Raw genomic sequence first — 19,561 nt, forward strand, 5'->3', positions numbered from 1 at the left:
ATAGGTATGGTTACGGTTTTCTGGAATAGGCAGTATAGAATTATTTGTAGTTAAGATTATTGGTGGACATGGCCCAATCCTTTAGAAACCAAGGTTTAATCATGAATGGGATTGAACCTAGTTTGTCTTTACTGTAAGATAGCTTTCAAGTCAAAGACGAAGGCAGGATGGTTTATCAATAGGAAATAAGCATGATGCAAAGGAAACATTTTAATTTTTGGACAGTATTCTCTCTTTCCATATATTTTCTTCTCTCTGGTTGGGTAAACATATTGTCACTGTAATAGAGTTTTGTCTTCTTGTTGAAGTTTCTGTTTGGGCATGTATTATTTACAGGACTTCAGCATTCAATGTAGGACAGAATGTGGTTACTCCTCATGGGCTGTTTTCTCATGTTTGACCCTTTGACTTTGCTATGCCAGTATCCTCAATGCTGTGGTCAACTGTGATCAAGTATAATGCAGAAAATAAATTCATCAATATCCAAATTCCAAATCAGAGATAAAGTCTTTACTTTGCTGAAGAAACTCCCCTTAGGAAACAATGTTCTGGGTGTGATATTTAAATCTGGGCTGGTCTACATGCTAAATTTGTAATCTTGAGCAAGCTGTCTAAATTCCCTGAGACACAGTTTCCACTCTTGTAAATGGAGATTATAGTCTCTCCCTCTTTTGGTGTGAATATTAAATGAGGCCATACGTATAGCATTCTTCACATTATGACAGTAGTAATTTGATGTCCTTTACATTGCTTCCTTTACATCTACTACCTTTCCCTGACCGGTCTATATTTCCTTACTTGATGCGCACAATCATCTCACTAGAGACCTGGGATCATTTTTAGACTGGGAGCCTGTGTCGCAATTAACAAGTGCCAACTTTCTTTTCCTCTTTAATGTTTTATGAGTATAAGTGTGTTGTCTGCATACACTTCTGTGCTCTATATGCATGCCTAGTACCCACAGAGGGCATCGGATTCCCTGGGACTGGTGTCACAGATAGCTTTGAGCTGCTATGTGTGTGCTAGGACTAGAACCTGGGTTCTCCAGAAGAGTAGTCAGTATTTTGAACTTCTCTTCAGTCAGAGGTTTCAACTTTGAAACACATGCTATCCAGCTTATTCTCTTTATTAACATTGATACATAGAAATTTGTCACCTTTTCATTTCATTGAATATACTTTTCAAAAACAACTGAGGAAGATCCTCATTTAAAGGAAAACACTTGAGAGCACCAAGACAAAGCAGAAGATACGGATGGAGTACTCGGCTTGTTCATTTTGGTTTCGTTCTCAGACAGTTTGTGTATTATTGCACTAGTGTGTCAGAAACTGTTGATAAGTTCACATTTGACTTTTACTTTAGTCTCTAACAGTTTCATCGAGATTAGGTATGATCACCATCTCCATTCTACAGATGAAGAGCTGAGGCATGCATGTACCCATACCAACACTGAGATGGGAAGTCAGGCAGCATGTCTTCATCAAGACACACTATGCCATCAATATCAACACCTCTCAGAAGACCAAAGTCTTAGCAAGTGCAGTCACAGAAATAATCACAGCCTTGGCCATATGCTGCCAGACCAGGAAAATGAGAGCAACAACTGAGACACTCTTGAGTTTTAAGAGTATTAACTTTGAGCTGGGTGGAGATGGTGCACACTTTTAATCCCAGCACTTGGGAGGCAGAGGCAGGCGGATCTCTGCGAGTTCGAGACCACCCTTGTCTACAAGAGCAAGTTCCAGGACAGGCTTTAAAACTACAGAGAAACCCTGTCTTGAAAAAAAAAAAGAGTATTAACTTTATGTGGGCACCTTGAGAGAAAAATTATTTCCAGTGGAAAATATATTTTCTGCTAAGATTCTTTTATGCTTTGCATAAGGTTCTAAGGTTCACTGTCCTTCATCCAGGAGAGGTGTTAACATGTCATCAGGCAGAACATTCTGTTGTCATTGTTTCTTCAGTCATCAGCCTTAATTTTTATTGTTCTCATCTTTACAACCCATTGGCGGAAAAATGTAACTTGACAAAAAACTCATCTGATGGAGCCATTTTTCCATGAAGTATAAATTTAAGTTATTATTTGCAATTTCAAATATTTTATGGATGTGGGTTATTTAGTGTTTTGATCTTTTTCCATGGGCTAAAGCTACCAAAAGTGTAAATTCTACTGGAATGTAGATGCTTATACTCCGAATGAGTGCATATTTGCTTTTATTTGTGGGGGAAAAGGAATAATTTCATGAATGAATGTGTAATGCCATTCTTTATGCAGTTGCTTTTCCCCTAAAATCCTGACTTAGGACCAGTAAACTGCTACAAACATATTATTACAAATTTGGAGTCTGATAGGACCCTTGATAGAGAAGAAGGGATAAGAAAGGGGAAAGAACAAATGCTCATTGAAGCTCAAGCCCTGTCTCACATTGTAATTCTTTTCTTAGTGCCATGTGGGATTGTCTTCCAAATGTCTTACATGCATGGTACCTGACCTCCAAACAAGCTTCTCTGGGATCCCAAACAAAGACAATGACTTTAGGCATCTAATTTAATTCAGATTCATTATCTGAAAGAAAGAGATAATCCCTCCCTCAAAGGGTCATTGTGATAACACATAAAAGGTGCTTGGCCTGGAATTCAGTATTCACATACTTACTAAAAATTGGAGGGGGATGGGAAAGGGGGAAGGAAATGGGAGGAGGGGAGGAGGTGGAAATTTTTAAGTAAAAATTTAAAAAAAAATTGTACTTCCTAGGCCAGAGAGATGGCTCAGTGGTTAAGAGGGTAGGCTGTTCTTCCAGAGGATTCAGGTTCAGTTTTTTTTTTTTTTTTCGATTTTTCGAGACAAGGTTTCTCTGTGGTTTTTGAGCCTGTCCTGGAACTAGCTCTTGTAGACCAGGCTGGTCTCAGGTTCAGTTTTGAAGTCAATCTAGCCTTCTCAGCGTGCTCTAAGTCAATGATAGCTTTTTGTTTTCTTTTGGTTTTGCATTTTTGTTAGTTTTAACTTTGTTTGTTTGTTTGAGACAGCATCTTTATAGATAGCTTTTAGTGTCCTGGAACTCACAGAGATCCACCTGCTTCTTCCTTTTTAGTGAGTGCTGGAATTAAAGGTGTGTACCAGGGCACCCAGCAATAGACTTTGTGTCAATAAACAAGATGACCTTTAGTCACAGTACTTTGGAGTCAGAGGCAGGTGGATTTCTGTGAGTTCCAGGACAGCCAGAGGTATGTAGTGAGACCCTGTCTCAAAAATTGGTAAATAACCTGAGCTTAACCTCTGGATTCCACAAAAATGTGCACATATGTACACACACACGCATACACACACACACACACACACACACACACACAAGTTCATTCGGTCTCCAGATTCTTCTAACTATGTGGGTTTTTTTTCCCATATCTATGCAGTACATGCTCTAGGCACCCTTCTGTGTAAAGAAAATGTACTAGTAAACCACAAATACACCCTAGCATGGCAGAATTTGTATTCCCATGAGGACAGCAGAATATAGAAACAAAGAGATGATGGCATATCATAATTGGTGCTGGGACAAAGTCAAAACAAGGTATTGATGGTGGTGGTTGTTTTTCAACTGAAGGTGTAATCAGGGCGTATGTTGAAAGGGAAGTGAAGGAAGTGAGCATGCAGGTTTGGTAGGTCCCAGAAGAAGTGAGACCCAAGAGTATGAAGAGCAGTGTAGTAGAAGCACAGCAAAATATGAGTCTTGAAAATTCAGCATGGGCAAACCCTTGGGGGATTTAGAACCAGGAAGGTGGCATTTTTCATAGATTCATTTTCCTTCATCTGAAATGACCAGCAAAATCAGGAACAGAGACCATTGGATGCCCAATGCAGTGCTCTTCCTACTTGCTCTGCATTCTCTAGACCTAAATGTCCTTGGTTTCTTGATTTTATTTTACTTCGCTTTACTGGCTGTGGTCTCCTTCCTAAATCTTAAAACAACTTTTGCCTGTTCTGTGCATTTGACTCCTTTGCCATTTGGCCAACCAGCTTTAGCAGTCTCCTTTCTATGAGCATTGCTCCAGTTACAACTATTAAACAAGATTCATTACCCATGAACTTGCTCCGAAAGCATTTAAGCTTGGCCACGAAAGCAAAGTCGGGACATAAGGGAATAAAAAATAGTAGCTCTGATTAGAAAGTTAAACATCACAGATTTCTAGGAATCTTCAGATATTGGGATTTCTTTTTTTAATTAACTAAATGAAAATTTTTCCAACATTATGGAAATGATTACATTACATTATCTTCTCGTCAAGAGCAATATGAAATAAGGCAAAAGCTGAAATTGTGTACTGCATCTGCTTTCTCCCTTCACCAACTTCTTTTTGTTTTTGTTTTTTTCTCAAACCTCAGGTTCAGTACCTTCAAATGGAAAGGGATCTGTTTTCCTAGCTAAGCCTTGGAAGACAAACTGAGCTTGTTTGGGAACTTAACAAAATGGGGTTGTTTAGGCTGCTTTTCAGTATCAACACCCACAGTGTGAGAATTTATCCCTGTGAAGTAAAGATCAAAACCTGCATGATGGGCTCTCCCAGGCCTGTACTGTTGTTCCAGTATTGACAGAAGCAACAAAAAGTTTGATACACATGATTCTAGGCATTCATGTGCAAAGGGAAATGTGTGATCAGATAGTCACTTGTTTGGCTTCATCCACAGCTTAAATTTGGTGTCCTATGAAATATGTAATGTTTCAAAGGCAGAATGATTATTTCTGTTCGCTTATTAAGGGATGACTAACTTGCTTTTGGCTGCTCTACAAATGAATCACGGTAACAGTCCTCAACATTAGACTTCTGGTGTTCTGATGTAATTCGTGGTTATTAAAAGAAGAGGAAAGCGAGTGGGTGAGAGTGAGCTCATGCAAAGACAAAACGTAACACACAGTGAGCTAGCGTAATTTATGAACTGCAGAGACCGAATCTATCTGCTTCAAGGTGTTTTCATGTGAGCTGGGTGAGGCTATCTTGCCAGATACTACCTGGTCACCTATAGTGGCAGAACATAGAACCTAAATGAGACCTGGGATTTGGAGGGATTCAGTGCAGAAGTCATTTGATGTAGGAAAAAAAAAAAAAGCAACCTATTCCTTAAAAGTATTTTTAATCACATTTGATTTAGTGTCATTTGGATGGTAATATCCGAGGGCAAGCCACATAGGTTAGAAAGATAAACCAACAATATCTCTTGGCTTTCTGTTTTGTTTTAATGTGTGCAGATTATTCTATAGTAGCAGCAGAAAATGGGGTGGGAACATGAGACAAGGAGGAGAATAAGCTGGAAAAAGGGATGCTGTGCCAAGGCCCACTGGAGTGGCTTGAACTGCATCTTGCCAGAGACCACGGAATACACATCTTTTCCAAGTCTTTCCTCACAGTGGGGATTGCTGGGTGACTACCTGAAGGTACTCTCAAAGCATATTAAAGACCCTACATGGTCAGAGTCATCATCCTGCCTTTCCTCCCCTCTTTATAGCAAAATTGCACCAGATCTCGTATCCCACAGGTAATTTTCCTGTGCTAATCAGCAGTCAGAAGCAGACACTTCCTTCCCTCCACATCCTTTCTGTACCCTCCTCTACAAGGTGTCCCTGCTGTCTTCTGAGGAAGGTGCGAGTGTGCCAAGGAAAGGCAGAAAGGAAATTAGACTCTGGCCTGTGGTGACCGGCAGCCCATCCTGGCTTTGTCCCAGACTCTGCCAGAAGGGAATTAGAAAGGCCAGTGCTTCCCCAGAATGAGAAATCACTCAGAGAAGAAAATCTTTTAAGTATATCCATTTTATTTGTCCTGATTTCTTTCTGTGTTTCCTTTAGTTTTAGATCTGTCATTACCTTAAAAGGATCTTCAGTGTGTTGGAAAGTATGCCTCAAGTAGCTTTAATAAATCTCAATTGTTATTTATGATGTTAACTTTCTTTCACGTAGTATCTAATTGTATAGTTTACAGATGTCATTTATCTAAGAACAATGTAAGATTACAAATACAATGGTGGGTTCTTAAGAGAGTCTGTACTAGGTAGATCCTCTGTGTATATGTTATAGCTATTAGCTTGGTGTTCTTGGGAGACTATTAATAGTGGGAGTGGATGTGTCTTTTCCTGCTTGTGGAACTACTTTCTTCCTATTTGTTTACCTTGTCCAGCCTCAGTATGAGGGAATTGGCCTTGTCTTATTTTTTTCTTCTTTTGTCTTATTTGACAGTCTTCTCTTGAAGATTTTCTGAAGGGAAAAAGGAAGGGGAGTGGATCTGAAGGTGAAGGGGAGGTGGAGCTAGCCAGCAGAAGTAAAGGGAGGGGAAACTGTGGTTGAAATGTATTGTATGAGAGAAGAGTCTATTTTCAACAACAACAACAACAACAGAATCAGCTAGGCCCAAGCACCCTTCTTATTCTGAAAATATGAGACCTGAAGTCTTAGACCAAAAGCAGCAGTGTGACATGCTTAGGATCTCCAGCATATCTAAGGTAAGCAGAGAAGCCATGTTGGAATCCCACACATCTTATTACTAGATTCTCTTGTGCTTCCTGGCTCAAAGGTGGAATAACTAATAAGCTCATCTCTGAAAAGCTTTATCTGGCAATTCTAGACACTGTAAGAAGAAAAGAAAAGTATAAGCTACCCCATTCACTATTTGTTCATATTGTCATGTGATGTTGAAGTCTAAAGATGAGGTGTAGCTTATCTGTCTGCATCATCTCTAATCTCTCTTATTGGATCTCCAAGTATGCTCAGTCATTACACTGGCAGTTAGCTATCTGAACCAGGTAGCCTGACAGTTCTCCATCTTTGTCTGATTCTTCTTTGTCCTTTCTGCTGAACTTGTGTTGGTCTCAGACTGCATTCTGCTATGAAGTTGGGCCTGATTTAGAGTCCTGCATCTGCCCTTTACTTTGCAAGTCTTAGTTGACTTATTGAAGCTCATTAAGCCTCACTTGCTTCAGCTGCAAAATGGGAGTAATAATTTAAACATTTCCACAGTCTTGGTCTTGAATAAAGTTTTAAAATGTGTTTAAAATCCTTAGCAGACTCATCAGTAGTACTATTATTATTCTTAACATGAAGGGTGAAAAGAGCAAAGAAGCTGACAGTTTAAATGATATGTTCAGAGGCTTGGAATGAATTTCAATTTAGCATTCAAGCCTAATGTCTTTAGAGGCAAATATATAATAATCAAAATATGATCAGGGTTTATATAGGCGTGGGCTTTACTATTACAAAGTACTTGGTGTTGTTTTTTTGTTAGAATCCTCTCATTTTCAATGCTGTATTTCATGTAATTTTGCATGCATGAATGCAAGCAAACTAAGTTCAGGAAAATTATCATATTACTGACAACACAGTAGATTTGGTGAGTACTTACTGAATGTGTCTTGGCTTAATGGCATCTATACATAGCCATACAAATGCAGATTTTCCATAGATCCATGTGACAGATTCAGGCTATGTTAAGGGTCAGGGCTATTAATATGTCTTACTTACTCTTCCTTTTCTTTTCTTAAAGCCTCTTAACCAATTTTTTATTACACTCATGTTGGTTGCTGCTTTTTATATTATAGTCTAGCTGAAGCATAACTTCGATCTCTCTGGATTTTCCTTTTTTCCTAAATCTTGCAAATATACATTGTATCACAACTTAGAATGCCAGGGCTCTACTTCTCTCCTTAGGGCTCCTTTCAGAAAGCAAATCAGAGCATTCTAAAACCATGCAAACATGTAGATGTTTAAGTATTATATGTAAGATATCTGACCATGACAATGTTAGTGTCCAAGAGTGAAATGTGTTTATCCTTGACATGTAGTCATTAGAATAAATGATGAGAGCTGAGTGGTTTCAAAAGTCACAAAGAGGCATCTCAACTTTCAATTTCTATTCTACCTTCTCATCTCTTATTCTACAGCACAATCTCATAGTTTCCCTTGCCAGGTGGGTGGCCTTAGGCACCACCCAACTGCTTTGTTGTTTATTCTCTGTCACGGTATGGCTCAGAAGCAGAGTGATACATGTGCCACCCACTACTCCATCAGAAATTCAGGACAACTGCATCTCACAGCATCTCTACTGCTGAGTTAAGACATTTTCTGGTCTCAAGCCAGTAAGGTTCCTTCCCATTTTCCAAAACTCTCAGCAATCGTTGGCTAGCACAGGGGTTAATATGGTGTCTCCTTCCTTCCATGTGTATTCCCAGAGGTCACAGCAGTAGATTTGCAAAGTTGGCAGATCGCTAAATAGTTTATACCTCCCCAACTAACAGGGCATGGTCATTGGAGGAAATGGATGGAAAAATATCCCCTGTTATAATTGGGTTCAGCCCTGTGGCTTAACACCATCTTATTTGGCAATCTTTTCCTCTTGACATATTTGGTAATCGCTCTAAGGGAGATTTATTACGCTGCTTATGGAAAGAAACAATGCACTAAATATTACACATATACATTCTTTCAATATCATTTCTCTGTTCTGGCTCTTTCACACAAAGTCTTTGATTCTTATCAAAATTCACTCATCTTTACAGTCTCCTTTACTTTTTCCTCTTCCAAAATAACCTTTTGCATTTGGAAATTTTCAGTGATTAGGAGTAATCCTAACCAAGACTTGCTGGCCTGTGCTCAGACAAAAGTGGGTGGAATGATAGTTTCAGAGCTTAAAACCTTTGAAAGGTGTTTTCTGGCCATTAATCCCAAAATATCAATAGAAAACTTCAGCATATGGTTCAAATGATAAAAATAGCCTGCTAGGTATATTTAGAAGACTATATGTGTATGTGAAAGAAATGAAAATATTTTAGCCAACAAAAATACAACAAATCTCTTCAGAGCCTAAGGGGTTGTGTTCATGAAGAGATGTGGGGGTAGGGGACACTGGGAGTTAGGATGAACCACTCCATCTCTGGTCTAAGTAAAGTACTTTAACAGCTGGTGCTTCTGAGACATTTTGAAAAAAGCTTACTTTCCCCCTCACTCAGACACACGCGCAGTAAAACATCTTAACCAATAATCCATTTAGAACAGATTGAGAGAAGATATAGAAGGGTCATGCGGGACTCTTGTGGGAGAGTCCACTGAATGTTAGGCAGAGCCATAGATACACTTGTTTATTTAACACTCCAACACATGTCTCTCACTGGCCTCATTTTTGCAGACCAGCTACATTTACACAGGTACAACAAAGCCATCATGAAAATGACTGACTGTGGAGTTGAAACAGTTAACTGAGGGCCTATGTATCTATAGTTGAAACAGAAGATAATGCCATTTTAAGATGCCAATTAGCCCTAGCTGCAAGACTTCCATGAGCCTTTTTAATTCTCATTCTAAACTGACTGAATTGCCGAGAGGAGGTAAAGTGTGATGCCCTGGCACATGGTAGTAGTTCATTTAAATCCCATAATCCCCTCACAAACATACTACCTGTTTTCTTACTTCAGATATTAGATTCTATATACACTTCCATGTGAATTTTAGCAGCAGAGTTAAAAAAGCACGAATTCAGGAATCAGCTGCTGGCAGGAATCCTCACTGCAGTTCTGGCACCTAGAGGTATGTATGGTAAAAGCCTAAGAGCACCGGCCCTGTTCAGACTGCTAGGTTTAGCATTGTTCGATCTATTATGATGTACATGATCTTAGACAAATGATTTAAGTTCTCCATGTCTCAGTTGCCTCACCTGGGAGATAAGGCCAGTATTCATATCTACTTTGTGTTCTGGTATAAATTCTAGGTCAGCTAATCTGTGCTAATGCCTAGAACTGTGCTTGGCATGGAGTAGTTGATGTTATTTAGCTTCTTATATGCTATTCGATGGCAAGTATAAAGTCACTAGACACAACCACAATCTGACACTAGTCAAGGTGTGTAGAATAATTCTTAGAATACTGGGGATACAAACCAGGGTCTTGCACAGAATAGGCAAATACTCTACAAGCACACGTCAGGCCAAGCCTTAAAGTGTATAGAAGTCACATTTTGCTCCTTTAGTATGATTTCAATTTGTTTCAGCTAGACTTTTAACATTTCGTGCATTTCTCACTTGTGCAGACAAGGAACAGCCGAGAAGCAAGGGTTAGTGTCTTAGTTAGGGTTACCACTGCTGTGATGAGACACCATGACTAAAGCAAGTTGGGGAGGAAAGGGTTTATTTGGTCTACACTTCCACTCACTCTTCGTTATCAAAGGAAATTAGGTAATAAACTCAAGCAGTTCATGAACCTGAAGGCAGGAGCTGATGCAGAGGCCATAGAAGGGTGCGGCTTACTGGGGTACTCCCCATGGTTTGCTCATCCTGCCTTCTTATTGCACCCAGGATCACCAACTCAGAGATGGCATCACCTACAAAAGGCTGGACCCTCCCTGCATCAATCACTAATTAAGATAATGTCCTATAGGCTTGCCTACAGCCTGATCTTATGGAGGCATCTTCTCACTTGAGGAGCCTCCTCTCTGTTAACTCTCTCTTCTGTCAAGTTGCCATAAAACTAGCCAGCACATCTATCAAGGTAAACTTCTTGACTTTTATAGTAGAGAGTAATTGGATAAGCTTATTAAGGTGCCCTGGAAATTGGTAGTAAGGGACTAGCATTCAGGAAACCTCTGCATTCAGAACTGTACCTTCTTTCACTTGTTACATCATGTTTCCAAGAAAAATAATAAACAAGAGACCTATGTAAGATTTGCAAACATTATTGACTATTTTGGTGACAAATAAAAGGAACATAGAAGTAATATTGGTAATTGAAGGTAATACTTCGCAAATGTTAGCACCATCAGAATCTGCCAGAAGATCTACCTAGGTTGCACTCCAGAGAATCGGATTTCTCAGGTCTGGAATAGGGCCTAAAAATTTGCATTTCTGACAAGCTGTTTGGTTGACACTGCTATCCTGGGAGCCACGCTGAAAACTACTAATTCAGTGTATGTCTTCAATCTCTACTACATATTTGTGTCTATGGGCAAAACATTTTTTTAAACTCTCTTCTTTACAGATTAAACTAATGACTTTTTCCAAAAAAAAAGAAATATTTTAATCTCTGGAGCTAATGTTACTTATTAATGTCTACGTGTTCATTAAAAAATCTAACTGTTGTTTTTCTCCCCCATAGTTACATACTGCTGTAACCAAGATTCAGGTTCCAAGGCCTGGCTTTAACTATACATTTGCCCACATATGTGTCCTGAATAATGATAAGACTTGCATTGTGGATGACATAATACATGTCCTGGAAGAGTTAAAGAATGCTCGGGCCACCAATCGGACCAACTTTGCTATCACATATCCCATCACTCACTTAAAGGATGGAAGGGCTGTCTATAATGGGCACCAACTTGGAGGTGTCACTGTCCACAGCAAGGATCGGGTAAAATCTGCGGAGGCCATTCAGCTCACTTACTATCTGCAGTCAATCAACAGTCTCAATGACATGGTAGCTGAGAGGTGGGAATCCAGCTTCTGCGACACTATCAAACTATTCCAGAAATCCAACAACAAAGTCAAAATATACCCATACACATCCTCATCACTGAGGGAAGATTTCCAGAAGACCAGCCGTGTATCAGAACGTTACCTGGTCACCAGCCTGATCCTGGTAGTCACCATGGCCATCCTCTGCTGCTCGATGCAGGACTGTGTCCGCAGCAAACCCTGGTTAGGCCTACTTGGGTTGGTGAGCATAAGCCTAGCCACTCTCACTGCAGCTGGAATCATCAATCTTACTGGTGGAAAATACAATTCCACCTTCCTGGGACTCCCTTTCGTCATGCTAGGTAATTATTGCCTTTCATTTTCCTTGGTTTTGCTCTTTGTTTCCTGTATATAGTGGTAACTAGTTTTCTCAAAGAACCATATAATAATTGTTTTCAGATACAGAGTTTTCACTTTCCTGAGAAAGTCTGGGCCAAGTTCCATCAACTGAGGAACATCCTAATCTGATACAAATGCCAGAAAGTCAAACAAACACTTTGGCTCTAGCCATGTTCCTTCATTTAATAACTGTAGTATTTGGCAAATACCAATCTTGTCTGTGCTCTAGTGTGTTGGGTGTGTTTTCTCAAATCAGACCCAAGTAGGGGATGCAGATAGAAGTAGTTTATTTAGGAGAAAAGCTCTAGTAGTACCAAAAGGGAAATGGAAGAGGTGAGCCAGAAAGACAGACAAGCCTGAGTAGGTTGGGGTACTGCTGTAGGTACTGTTAGATCAGTCCCCCACCCCCTGATGGAGACCTTTAGAAGATCAAGTAGAACACTCCTCAGAAAGATCCTCCCTGAAGGCTGAGAAAGCTGGCCTATTTCCACCAAAGCCCTGACCTGGGGCTGTTCCCCTGCTTAGTTAACCCCTCTGCACTTTCTCCCAGCAGCGGTAGAAACTCCCCAGGTGACTAGGGTGAGAAGCCCTCAAGGAATTTTAGAATTGCTAAGGGAAGGGCAAGCAGGCTCTGCTGCCTGCTTCCTTTCTCTATCTGTTAATGAGTAGAGTAGATGTGAGCATCACACAAAAGGATGTGATAAGTAAACAAGAACTTGGAAAGCCTCCTGTGAAATACCAGCAACAAGGTTATTCGTTATTAGTCTTCTTCGTTATTAGTCTTAGTACGAACATCTTACAGTGGTGGCCATAGGGCTCTTCTAAAGTTTGTCACTGGGGAAGAGCATCAGGAATCCCTTAACAGAGTTAATGCTCAAAACAAAGTCACAGTGTTCACAGCTTTAGCGCTTCTGCCGGCCTGCTATTAAAGATGACATGTCCAGTACACTGGGAGGTAAAGTTCCTGTCAGACAAAGATTGAATGAGGTTAGGTTAGGTTAGTTTCCCCACTCCTCCCCCGTTTCCTGTGGGAACTACTCATCAATTCCTCTAGCAAAATTAAAATGTCACTTGGGATCAGATACCAACGATACAAGACAGTTGTGGTTGTCTATTGTTGTTGACTGAGAACTCACCACGATTTATTTCATTGGTAAGTCTTATGCTGTGTTTTAGAGCAGCAGTAAAAACCGGAATTTTCCTAACAAATCGCTACTGAATTACAGTTGAATGATAAGCAGGCTTGATGGAGCTACATTCTGCCCTCAATGCTTCGAAACCTATGCAAATTGAGACCTGCTCAATAAACATATACTAGGAGCTTTTGTGGAAAGCAAGGCCCTGTGGAGAAGCAAAGCAGTCAGAGAATCTGCTAAGTCAATTTAGTTGTCACTCTTGAAAACAACAGAGAAAGAAGCTGCCTTACTACCTTCTGCATCCATTCAGATAACAAGGCAGCACAAGCTCCCCCTTTAAACTGACTCCAAGAATCTTTAGGTCAGTTGTGGAATCCGCGCGGCAGTTCCTCAAAGAGTGTGGAGGACTGAGTCTTAGTAACTTCCTGGGAGAGTTGAGTCAAGGTTGAAATTAAGATGTGTTGCTCATGATTAGTCACATGCTCAAGTCCTTGGGTTCTTTTTTAACTTTTCATTTTAAAAATAGTGGTTCTGTTGTTTCTTTTGCAAGACGAAGATAAACAAGAATAAGAAATTGGTTGGGAACTGAAGGGAGATACAAAGGTTCTTAAGGTGACAAAAAAAGCATGTGAAAGCTTGGGAAAGGACTGAGAGTTTGGCTTTCTGGCACTCCAACCTATTACCAATGATCACAAAGAACATTATAATATCTAAAGCTTCTTAAAATTAAGGAAAATAAACTACAGTATTTAAAGCTTCTTAGAATTAATCTTACAGTAATAACATTCAAACCTGATTTTACTAAGTACAATGAACTGAAAATGTTCAAAACTTTTCGAAGCTGTACAAAATAAAATGCATGAGAATCTTTAATATTTCCTCAAAATTTACATTGCATTTTAAAAATAATTTGAGTATTCATTATAAGTAAATATAATATATATGTACATATAAACACCACAAAATAATACATCAGACAATATTGGCACAGTAGGGGAGGTGAGTGAGGGCAGGACGAGATGATGCCCTTAGAGAGGAGTGTCTTTAGAAAGCAAGTCCAGAAGTGGGTAAGAAGTTCCACAGCTCCCCAGAGACTGTCACTGAACTTTACCTTGGAATTTATTTCCGAAAACAAAACAACCACCGCAAAGGTAAACAAAACAGGTATTTGCAGTAAAAGAGGACAAGCAGGACAGGCGCCAGGTCCTTCCTTCATTGGGATATTTGGGGTAGGTTCCCTGCATTGATTTGATGACCATTTTTCCTGATGACAATCTGCCTGCAACCTTTCTGTCCATTTTCAGCCCATAGGGTTTTCAAATTACTTAGTCATGACGTGAGAGGAAACTACACGTTTTAATGGCTAAGGCCCATTTGCAATAAAGGCTGAGTGTTTAATAAGCTCATAAAGCTAGCAATGCCTGGATTTAGGATGCTTGCCCTTCTGGATTTCTCAGATAAACTCTTCATCCTTAGAGTATGATTGCAAAATGAAATATAAGCAAGAGCAGATTCGTGAATGTATTCAAGACCAGTGTTTCGTTTTGTTTATTGATAACTGGCCCTAAATTAACAGTAAACACTTCAGAAGACCAAGAAGAAATGCAGTGCTAAGCACTTTGTTCTACACATAAAATAGCTGTCTAATAATTTGTTGTCTATAAAAATGCTTATTTGTACTTAACTAAATCAGGTTATTTAAAATCTTCTTGATTTTATTTGTAATGTAAAACTATATCAAATCATATATATATATATGTCTTCATTTAGAAGAAAAAAGTTTCATAAAATATTGAATACACGAGTATCCTTGGTTGTTAAAAACTCTATAATGTGGTAAGTATTATAAATTTCAAATTCAACAAACTCAGAATTGTTAGTGTGACTACAGTCATACAAGGCCAGATCCAGCCAAATGCCAAAATGGCAGCTGATTTACAATGGAAAATTTTAAGACCACAAGTGTTAAGAAGTATTAACTTGACAAGATTCCACAAGAGGAAGGAATTTGAATAAACACTGAGAGTTCATCATAATGGGATGTGATTGTATGTTTCTAGCTAAGATGATACATGATATCTCTGGCAAAAAGAAATATCCTACACAGATGAATCAACTTGACAATGACATAAGCATAAATAGCTCATGATTTAGAATGTTTTTCATCAGTGTCTGTATATTAGACACTTCCAATTCTGTGTAACCTCTCTCTAGATGAGTCAGGGTAGTTTATCTAGAGCTGAAATCCTCAAAGGTCCACAGAATCATAAATGTTTATTGCCATTTTTTGTTGCTAGAATTTAGAGAAGAACTTAGTTGTTTATATTAGTGTCAGATAGGGCAGTATTAATATTTGTAAGCATCATTTATAGCTATTGTAAAATGTCCTCTAAAGAATTAAGATTTACATCATGGTTGTCCAGTTGAGTATGAGTTAAGAAATTGGCATCATTTTTGTATATTTTTGTATGTGCAGATTCTCCTTACATGTGTGTTATTTATTTATGCAGCTCGGCTTATCATAAACAAGTCAGGAAAGGAGTTGGAGAACGTAGAAGGAACAGAGGAAGGTTTTATTCCTTATGCATATGAAAGGATTGTTTCTCATATACATTCCATGCACATAAAAGAGAGAACTGAAGTTATTGTGAAAGATAGTTTGGATATCAGTTTTTATGTGACATTTTAACTTCCAAGGGTCACTTTGCCTTTGTTGAAATTCAAGAGCCCTGGATATTGGATGAGATGCAAAACACTCTTCAATTTTGAAAAGGTCAAGTGCCAAGTCCAGGGTGCTCTCTTCTGAATTATCTAACCAGTGAAGCACACAGCACTTTTATGACTTACCGAACCAGACTTCACAGTTTCAGGGATGTGAATGGGAATAGAATGTATATTAAGTGCTAGGAGAAAAATAATATCAGAAAAGTTGCCATCTTACAGTAGTATATTCTAAGATTATCCGAATTTTTAGCAGGAACCAAAGATTAACTTTACTTCTTTAAGGGTTTGTTGTCACTGATATCACTTGAAGTGTGATAACAGTGTATGTGGCTCAAAAAAAGGGTTACACTAAATTGTGCAAGAAGGTTAGTTACAACTGAAATGATTTATTCCTTAATTATTCTCATTCTCAGATTAAACAAACTTGAAAGATTTTTACATTATAATAGGTCCATAAATCATTAGAAACATGAGGGAAAAGAAAAAATCTTCCAGATAGTATCAAAGGTTTAGCTGAAGTTACCAATATCCAACCATCTTTTACCTAGACAATGGATAACAATACCCAATAATATCTGAATGATAAAAATGGTAATTTCATATAGTTTAACATAAAACATTATGATAGAAATATGCTATTTGTAGCAATATGACTATATATATATAGAATAGAATAGAAATATAGAGTAATATGGAAATACTTAGTTTAGATATAAAATAGTTAATAGGGGTTTTTTGTTTTTTGTTTTTTTGCTTTTGTTTTTTGTTTTTTTGAGACAGGGTTTCTCTGTAGCTTTGGAGCCTGTCCTGGAACCAGTTCTTGTAGACCAGGCTGGCCTCGAATTCACAGAGATCCGCCTGCCTCCCTAGTGCTGGGATTAAAGGCATGTGGCACCACTGCCCGGCAATAGTTAATAGTTTTAAGAGTTCCTAAAACAAACTGCTTATTAAGATTTTGTTTCTCTTTTGGTGGTGATGGTGAATGTCTTTGATCCCAGCACTCATGAAGCAGAGGCAGGCAGATCTCTCTGAATCAGCGTTTCAGGATAGATTCCAAAGATACAGACAAACCTTGTCTCAAAAAAAAAATGGATTTTGTTTCTCATATTTCTTTTGTCCATCTGATTTTAAATAAGATAATAATTCCAGGCTTGAAGAAATAACTCAATAGTTAAGAGCACTCAATGTTCTTGCAGAGTACTGGATTTCAGTTCCCAACACACAAATTGGGCAACTATAACCATTGATACTTTTTTCTGCCCTTTTCAGACACACACATGCACACCCACACTAATAATAATAATAATAATAATAATAATAATAATAATAATAATAAATGAAATTTTTCAAAATAAGAGTATTTCCATACAATATTTTCAAGGTTCTTTTTTAATCTTTTAAATAATAGTCTATAGTTGTATAATTTTTAAAGACATATGGAATCTAATTTTGTGATTAGTTCTTGCCAGTCATTATTATTGTAAATGGAAGGTGGAAAAAATAGCTTAAGGTGGAAGTAGAGCAAAACCAATTTATTTATATGCACCTTGCCTTAAACTAAGACATGGCATGGCTAGGGGCACAGATTGGAGAAGGCAGAACTCACTGAGTAAGGGAGTTGTGCCTTTGATACAGGTCTCCTAGGTAACCTTTGGGTATTCTTCTGACTTAGTCTCATCCAAAGAATGGAAGAGCAGCCAATACTGAACCTTGGAAAAACAGAACATAAGGAAAAATACCTAGTATCTATTTGGACTAGAATATCAGAAAATTGCAAAATAACCCAGATGGGTCTACAGGAGCTCACTGTGCGAACTGATTCAACTTCATTGTGAAAGAACTCTTGCTGTCCACTTAAACTTTACTACATTATTCACTAAGAACAAAATGTGGATAGCTTTCTAGCTTGTTCTCTGCATTGATCAATATAACGGCACTAACACTTACCTGCTTCATCAGTAAATAAATTCCTTTTAGTCAACTTTTTACCTTATATTTATATGGGGGTATAATTTGTGTGCATAATATATTATAAATAGCATTATCTATGGCAGAAATCATATGTAGTGTAGAATTACTTCATGTTATATATTAGAATTAATTAACATTAATATTATTTAACAGTGCTTATTTTTGAATATTTAAACAAAGATATATCTCTGGATATATTCGAATGCTTGAATAGGATATAACATAAATACTTGAGTTTATATATTACATATGTTTTCATGTGAAAAGACATAAAATAATGCCCATAGTATATATTTATAGACCTTACTTATATATACTGGTTTTATATAATATATTTGCACATAATATCAAAGTACCCTAGTATATTTACATATAATACTCTATCTTTAAATAAAGAAGATCTATTAAGAAAATAATTTCTTGGACTTTCATATGCAGTTATCTAGCAAAAGAAAACCATTTCTCAGATTCAAACCCTAAGTTGTGATTGGAATAACCAGTATGTGTCAAGTCTCTAGTAGAAAGACTAAGATGCATATATCCCTCCCTGATATAAGCATCTGTCTTTACTTAAGTAGAGTACACTTTTACTCTTACTCTTAACTGTGACACAGAACAGGCTGGAATAAGCCAAACAATTCATATTGTAAAGTAAATGTTTATAACCGACCAAGTTTAAATGTAACCCCATTAATGAACTTCTCCCTGAAAATAGGTGTTACTCAGTCTAAAAATGCATATGCTTGAGATTTCTTTTTGATACAACAAAAATCATGGATTTATGCAGATGCCATGTGAGAAAAGCATTTTATAAACACAAACTACTTAGTGAGAGTCATCTAAGAATAAAATATGCTTTCAGGAGAGTTTGTCCATCCATTGTAATCCGTGGACTTTTTAGAGGACTGTACTAGTTTTGTTTACATATGTGAAATTTGGCACTACACAGGTGCTTTATAAGTGACTTCATTTTATCCTGAAGGATGATCTACCAGTAAGCCATCTCAGTGGAACTCATGTCAGCTATTCCTCAAGGAACTCAAGCTGAGGAAATGCTGCCTGTAGGGAAGGGATTAAAACGTGAGGAGGCTTCTGCTGTGTCTGTGAGGACTGAAGAAAATAGGGAAATCTGGGACTATGGAAAAATAAACTTACAAAATCCAGCAGGACAAAGTAGATCAATCCTTATGATTAGTCTTTGGAAAAGCAAATAAGCAAAAACCAAATCTCCCCAAAGGTCTCTCATAGGATAATATTAAATAAACTTAAAACATGATTCACTTTAAGAACAAGTTTCTAGAAACATATCTACTGGGTGGAGTTAACTAGTGAATTCTTTTCTTAGTAGATTATAAATAACCCTGAAGGCTTTGGCTGTACCCCAGAAAAGAGTTTAGGTGAAAGTGAGATTTAATCTGTGAGTATGCCCGAAAGTCATTCTAAGTGACTAGAGGATTAGCTAGCTGAGTTTCTTCTACCATTACTGTTATTTATCATCTGTCCTGCTGTTTCTCATCATTAGTTCCAAACCCTGGAAGTTCATACACACACACACACACACACACACACACGCACGCACACACACGCACGCACACACACACACACACACACACACGCATACATGCAAGTACACACACACACATCTTTCAGTCATTTAAGGCAACTTCCAGGCATACTCAAAAACTAAATCCCGCCTTCACCCAAGATCTTTTCTACGATCTAGCCAAAGCCTTCAGAGTTGTTTATAATCTCCAAAGGTAGCTAGAACAAGCGTGTGGAAGTTTGAAGACGACCTGTGTCACTCAGTTCTCTCTTTGTACCACCTGAGCCTAAAGAGGGTCATCAGGCTTGCTGGGAGACACCGTTACTAACTAGCTATTTTGCCAGCTCCAAACTATACTTTAAATTAAACA

At 38.1% G+C, this 19,561-nt stretch overlaps 1 protein-coding gene across 1 annotated transcript in view; it reads left to right on the forward strand.

The window, feature by feature from the left end:
- Positions 1-19,561, forward strand: part of LOC121441231 (patched domain-containing protein 1) — a 52,152-nt gene that overhangs the window by 23,900 nt on the left and 8,691 nt on the right. The window contains exon 2 of the mRNA XM_041642389.1: positions 11,120-11,780. Within this exon, the coding sequence (XP_041498323.1) occupies positions 11,120-11,780 (661 nt within the window). The remainder of the gene's footprint in view (positions 1-11,119; positions 11,781-19,561) is intronic.

This window comes from Microtus oregoni, unplaced genomic scaffold, assembly GCF_018167655.1.
Source record: "Microtus oregoni isolate MIOR12 unplaced genomic scaffold, Mior012 000074F_002, whole genome shotgun sequence".
Taxonomy (NCBI): Eukaryota; Metazoa; Chordata; class Mammalia; order Rodentia; family Cricetidae; genus Microtus; species Microtus oregoni.